The 6,950-nt window shown below is 31.7% G+C and overlaps 1 protein-coding gene across 10 annotated transcripts in view; it reads right to left on the bottom strand.

Annotated features, from left to right (window-relative positions):
* Positions 1 to 350: 350 nt before the first annotated feature.
* Positions 351 to 6,950, bottom strand: part of jvl (javelin-like) — a 125,097-nt gene continuing 118,497 nt past the window's right edge. For 6 of the 10 annotated variants that reach the window (XM_069116185.1, XM_069116186.1, XM_069116184.1 and 3 more), the window contains one exon: positions 351 to 6,047. In XM_069116185.1, the coding sequence (XP_068972286.1) occupies positions 5,733 to 6,047 (315 nt within the window). In that variant the 3' untranslated portion in view covers positions 351 to 5,732. The remainder of the gene's footprint in view (positions 6,048 to 6,950) is intronic. The other 4 variants (XR_011173513.1, XR_011173515.1, XR_011173512.1 and 1 more) reach the window with 3 other exon arrangements.

The raw sequence follows: 6,950 nt of genomic DNA, 5'->3' as shown, positions 1-6,950 counted from the left end.
AATAAATATACACTTATAAATTTAATTTCTTTGAAGAAAATAAAGTTTGAGAAATTAGGAGTGTTTTGTCAGCGTTGAAAGATCACAAGTAACTAAAAAGCGCAGTATTTGGCTGAAAAAGAAGAATTCTTCATTAAAGAAGAATTAAGAAATTCATAATCGAAGAAATGCCGCGTAATTACTTCGCGATAGTAACAGATTACTTGAAGGGCTTGGAAACAAATAACGACAATGTTATTTAAGTCATTAAAAAAGACCATCGCGAAGTAAAATTATCAGAAACAAATCAATGGATATACATAACAAGAAATGTATCTTTTCTAGAGCAGGTAACGAAAAACTACATTCGCTACGTAATATCGTATTTATTAATCGGATCACATTATCGCAGATATCGTTACACAGATTCATCTGTACATTTAAACTAACTTTCTTTAAATAAATCACGATGCCGTAATACGTATATACATATACAAATTGTGTCGGGTGTGGTATCGATAATAAAACCATCGTTTAGTCAGTGAGCCGAAGCACGGTGGCACGAACCCGATAATAAGTCTAATAATCAATTATAATACAACGACGATGAAGGTACTATCATCGAGAAAAAAGGAAGCTGCTAAGGTCGACGCAGTCCGCTCGACACTCTAATCGCTCTCGTTCTCACAGTCATCAATTAAGGTATAAAAATAATAGCCTCCAGTTAGCACACTAAATTAGTCCGCCAACTGTACATATACGAATGTGCAGAATTGATATCTGAGCATTTATCGTCCTTCGTTTCTCTTTCTTTATTCGCATTTATGCGTTTTCGTCTCGCGACACAAAGGTAGCGGCTAAAAAACGGAAACTCATTCGCAAGTCACACGGCTTCGGTTTTGGTTTTTCATTCTCCCTTTCATTCTCTCTTTTACTCTTTGTTACACGCTCGCACATTTGCACAATCTCTCCTTTACTATTCGCGTAAAAATAGTTAGGCACTAAAACAATAATATAAGTAAAATCCGTCAGTCCTATGTGAGTTCAGCTAAAAGTTAATCACATGTTTCTTCTTTTAATCATTTTTTCTTCTCTCTCTCTTTCTCTCTCTCTCTCTCTCTCTTTCTTCGTACAGTCAACGTACGTTGTAATAACTAGGATCACTGTGATTAAACGCACGAATGCTCGATGTCTTGACGGTCGCTAACCCTTTTTCCCTTACTTTTTATAAATAACGAAATTGGTTGAAGCAAGGAACTGTGTGGTACGTAGTGTTTCTTACCGAGTCGTTACATTCAAGTCATACGATCCGACTAATTCTAGGTCCGTTGACCTATCAGTCTACCTCACGACAGCGAATATGCTTCCTTTTTTTATAGTAAAAACGATATGCTTCTCTTCGACGTTCTCTTTTCTCGCTTTTTCAACACGCAGTTATTCGTTTATTTCTTCTTTCCTTGTTTTTATTAAGCGTGTATATTTTTAAGTGAGAATATCTGGGACATTTGAAGATTCGAAAAATTTCGAAGAAAAAGAATTCTCTTTTTGATGTACTCATATTTTGAGGAAATTGAAAGGAGAATGAGAATTTTTAGGAGTATGATTAGAAGTATTTTGTTGTACGCTGCAGAAATATGAGGCTGGAAGGAAGCAAAGCATGAATACAGAATATACGAGAGAAATATATTAGGTGGATAATGGCTCTGAACTTCATTCCATAATTTCTAATGTTTAGTCCTCGAGGAAACCAAAACGAATGAATAGAATAAAGTAAGGATAGAGGCAGGGAAAAGAGCAACAAGATGCGAGGAGAAAACCAAACGGTTAAATAAGTATAAAATAATACAAGAATCTTGAAGGGAAATAGATACGAAGGAAGAAGATAAGAAGTCGAACTGGGAAAAAATTACAGACACATACCACAGACAGAAAATGACAGGTATTAAAGAAGTGCAAATGGAAAAAAGAAGAGAGAAAGACCTTGCTGAAGCCCCAGCGCAAATGAACAGGACAGAGCAGTCACAATCGTAATATAGTGGAATAGTAGAAAGCAGATATAACACGCATTATAAGGAAATTAGAGATAACTAAAAAATGAAATATTTAAATGAGCACTACGAAGGCAGAGATCAAAGCATACTGCCAGGTTCAGATGTGCAAACGAAGAAAGAGGAAATATGTATGTAGTGAAGAAGGAAGAAGTCACTGGAACATATGCTGCATGAATGTAAAAAGGTGAAAGTAACACAGTTAAAGGAACAGTAAAAGAAATACTAAAACAGGGAGAGAAAAAAGGAGCGGAATGAATGCGTTTACTGCTGGAAAAACGGAGAATCAAGGAAGGACAATTCAAAGAAAAGACAATTCAAGAATACTCTTGAAACTAAAGTTCACACTCAACATACACACACACACACGCGCGCGCGCACACACACACACACACGCGCGCGCGCACACACACACACACAGAATAAATACAACGCCTCATCTTGAGTTCGAAGGGTATGAAGTAAATCTAATTACTAGTATAATTTGAGAAAAACTAAATACGATAGCGACATTGAATATAGTTTGGATAATTCTAGATATAATTTAATTTGTTTTGATAATTATATTTTTAATACTTATATATAATTTAAATATTCAATATAATTGACAGTTCGGTCTAGGAAAAAAATAACATGTCCATTTCTGTAGAACTTTAGATAAATAAAAATAATATGAGAGTATTTTTAAATATTGTTAAACTTGAATAATTATAATAATTTTGAATAAAAAAAGTCATTTGAACAAAGGATAAGAATTCTTCGAATATTGAAAAATGCCCCAAACAAACACTTAATCGCAACAATCATTGAGAAATTTCTACACGACTCGATTAGAGGAAAGTTTCACAGTTAGTTAAGTTCTAAAATTTATGAATATTTATATTGCGGTGACCAAGGATATTGTCAAAGATACATTTTCACACTATCTCACCCGATATGTGTGTTCCTACGAAAAGCTTTTATACAATCAATTCGTACACTCGACCATGCTTCTTTCTGTGCTTCTTCATTTTTTCCCTTCCAGAATTTCCAAGGAAGAATTTCTAGAGACTCAAGAATCGCGGTTTTTGAAAGGGTGTCCCCTTATGAATTTTCTTCTTTACATATGAAGATATTCTCTTCTCTATGTATATGAAAATCTGCGCGATTGTACGACATTTCACACGCACACAATAAATAAATTACATTAATCACAACGCAAGTTTAAATGAAAGGTACAAATGCTATATGGAATATGAAACTGTCGAATTTGCAGCATGGAATGTGTTAGTGATGGTAATATCATTTGTGTTCGACTATTATTAATCTTTTCATGCCTACTTACATACAATGAGAGAAATAGTTAATTTATAATTTTCTATTATGTCAAATATTGAAGTAAACAATATTTTATCAACAAATTATTCTGACTTTGAAACGATAAGATAACAGAGTGATATTTTTACCTCTATTTTATAATTAATATAATACGTTTCATAAGATTATACAAAATTTTCATCAATATCAATAAAAAGAATTGAATATTTATAAACGAATGGCAAATGTATTTGTAATTTTACACTCATGATGGAGAAAATTATTTAAAACAAAATTTTTTGTAAAATGGCAAACGACAAATACTTCGATTCATTGTTCTATTACTGTTCATTTTACGAATATTTTGTTCTTATTTATTTTCTCTATCAAAAGTTTAAACATATTATATTGCAAAAATTGTAATACAGCAAGTAAAAATATTATAACCGTTATTTTGAAAAAATAGAATATTTTTCGATAAATCTACAAGGATAATTTTGATAAGAAAGGAAAGTAATGTCTCGCATGAAAAGATTAATAGAATCAATTCGGTGTAAATAGAAAGCATATAAATATCGAAAACATTTCCATCACGTCGTTTATAATTCTATACAAAAGATGATTCGACAATAACAAGAGCAATTTTGTAGCAGCAGATAAGGATACAGTCTTAAGATATAAAGATACAAATCTAAAATGCACTGATGTATACATTTCAAAAAGTCCATCAATGATTACATGAAAATAACAAAAAACTTGTTCTCTACTGGACTGGTTTATCAAGTAATTAAAAGTTTGTCGAACAAACTTATTCTTGAAGTTGGTTGCCTAAGTATGCACAATTGCTTGGTGCAGTATATGATACGAAAAAATGCAATTCACCGATTTATAAAAATCTTTTGAAGTGGACCCTATTAAAATACAAATTATATTTCTCAAAATACTTCAAACCTTCTATCAATAAAAAAATGTCAGAATTAACTGAATACTTATTGGACAATTAAAATAATAAAAATAGTTCTTTCTTTTTTGCGTCATAATTAACGATGTTGCAGTATTTGAAACTGAAGATATCTTTTAAATATATCATGGATACAGTGAAAATCCATTTATAATATATTTCAAGATTTTCACTCATTGTCTAAAGGTACTCAAGAATAATCATATCCTCCGTTCAATGTGTCGTACATTTCGCATTAATTTATATATATTAGCAACTCGTTATAATATATTACATGTAATTCAAAGTTGGTAAACAATGAAAATGTATAAATGTATGTGTTAATCTTTAAAGTGTGAAAAAGGTAACTTTGGTTTAATTTGACCAAAGTTCATAGAAAAAATGTCATTTTTTAAAATTATATTATTTCATATTATGCGATCGATTATCGATTGATAAAATTATTTTGGCTTACATTCTCCGATTAGTTTATTCAACTGTTTAAATTGATTTCATAAAGTTGCTCGCATGTATAAAATAAGAAATTAAATTGACGATAATTTTCGCAATCATTATCATCTGTCGCCATGATTCTTTTCATCGGACTATTAAAAAATACATACATATTTAGAATGTTGCACTTTCAACAAATAAGAAAATTTGGACCGAAAATTTGATATATCAATATATCTTCCATTCGACACTGCAAATGAACACACATCGGTGTATATGCCATACGTGATTCTCAATCTGTTTGTGTAAATGTATATAATTTTCATACTCAAATTAGAAATCAATCAATTTCATGTCAGTTATTAATAGAATTCCATAGTGTCTGAAATAAAGTCTGATTCATAAACTGCATATGAAAATCACAAAAACGTACCGAAAATGTGAAGTGAAAGTGGAACAATGAATAGAATGAGATGATAAATGGAGCAATCAGCTTCTATAAAAATAATCTATGGTCGTCACTCTCACTGTATATTAAAGAATCTTGATGCTTTAAGCTCGCAGTTCATGATCTACAACATTATTTTCTTGGCAAAAAAATTTTTTTTCTTGTCAGATTTGTCTTTCGCTTAAAACAAAGGTAATAAAACATAATAAACTGCAACTTTGAGAAGAAATTATATAAAATTCTATATTCAAATTAAACAATACTTCAGAAACATTGCTAGTCATAGCAGACGTAGAAAATAGAAATATGTCAGATAAAATCAATGTTACAGATTCGTAATAATCGAAATAATCTTCAGCACTTGAAGCCTAATGCGAACTTTCTTAATCGTTAAACTACATAATACTGAGATTAATTTAAACTCGTAACTATTAAGCTTCTTATTCAAGCGCAGAATATATCTTTCTTGATCTTCAAATGTCTTTCTTCTTATCAATTAAATGAGCCAAACCATCAAGATTCTTTAAGTATTTTCATCGACAAGTTGACAAACGACGAACTTCCTGATTTAGCTGTCATTTGAAATCGGATGACACTCGAGGGAATCGCATTCAGCAAGTCCTTCGCCACGACGAAGAGAAAACTCGTCCGATAACAGGCTTTCTGGCAACATAGCTGCTGAATCTATGCTATCGAAATAACGATGGGGCCATACAGAACTCTGCCGAAAACGTCTGATTGGCGAACCAATGATAAATTCCACTTTGGTCGTGCCGGTCACCGACGAAGTCTCTTGATTTAAGGAGTCCGGATACAAAGAGGAATCGCTGTGCCGGAAGCTGCCGTTTGTTGAGCACCAAGAACTCGGTGGTTCGGTGCAACTCTGAAAAACATCAATGCCTATTATTGATTTTTGTTCCACTTGTTTCTACCTGCGAACGAGAACTCGATTTTTCAAGATTTGCACGTAGCTTGTATTTCACTGCGTTTCAATTCCTCTGAGGCAAAATACACAACAAAATCCCACAATGATCAGTGCTCTTATACCGTCTCTGGTATTTTACATGATACATACTAATATGATGACTATCGAAAGTGTCTCTAATATATGAGAATGCGGTGTGCGTACGAGATAAACGGAAGTTTTCTGAACCACTTTTGAATGTTTCTGAATGTCTGAAGTCCGATACAGATATCTGCAGTGACGATCGAAAGTTCGGAAGGTATCTCTCAGAGGTATACTACATATTTGTTAGATTAGACGTTTGAGAAAGTTCGATGAAAAGATTTGATATAGTTTGTATAACCGTATGCTTCTATAAAATGTAACTGATAATTACAATACGTTATTAGTAATTTTAATATAAACTAGTAATGAGTGGTTTCAGATTTACCACTTTCTAATTATTATTGAGAAAGAGTCTTGAGAAATTCTATATGAGTATATGTAATTTCACATGATTTAATTAGAATAATTAAAGAAACTGTTTTAATAATTAAGCTTATGCCTAATTCGCGATTATAGCGCAAATAAAATTTGAATTTTTTATGAGATTAGCTCTGTTCAATTTCTAATAACAAGGAAATACAAGCCAGTTACTTTGTCTGGTTAAATATGAAAAGGAGAAGAAATAGATTTAAAATCTCACTGTATAAAGCATAATAAGGTAAATATAAATTCGATGTGCAGAAATTCAATTTAAAGGAAGTGTAAAAAGCATAAAACAGTATAAAAATAAAAAACATGAAAAATACATAAAGCATAGAATACTTTGCAAATTCTTAC

This window comes from Bombus flavifrons, chromosome 7 (assembly GCF_040668555.2).
Source record: "Bombus flavifrons isolate JBK064 chromosome 7, iyBomFlav1_principal, whole genome shotgun sequence".
Taxonomy (NCBI): domain Eukaryota; kingdom Metazoa; phylum Arthropoda; class Insecta; order Hymenoptera; family Apidae; genus Bombus; species Bombus flavifrons.
The sequence above is the reverse complement of the archived record's forward strand: the minus strand, read 5'-3'. Positions and strand labels throughout refer to the sequence as shown.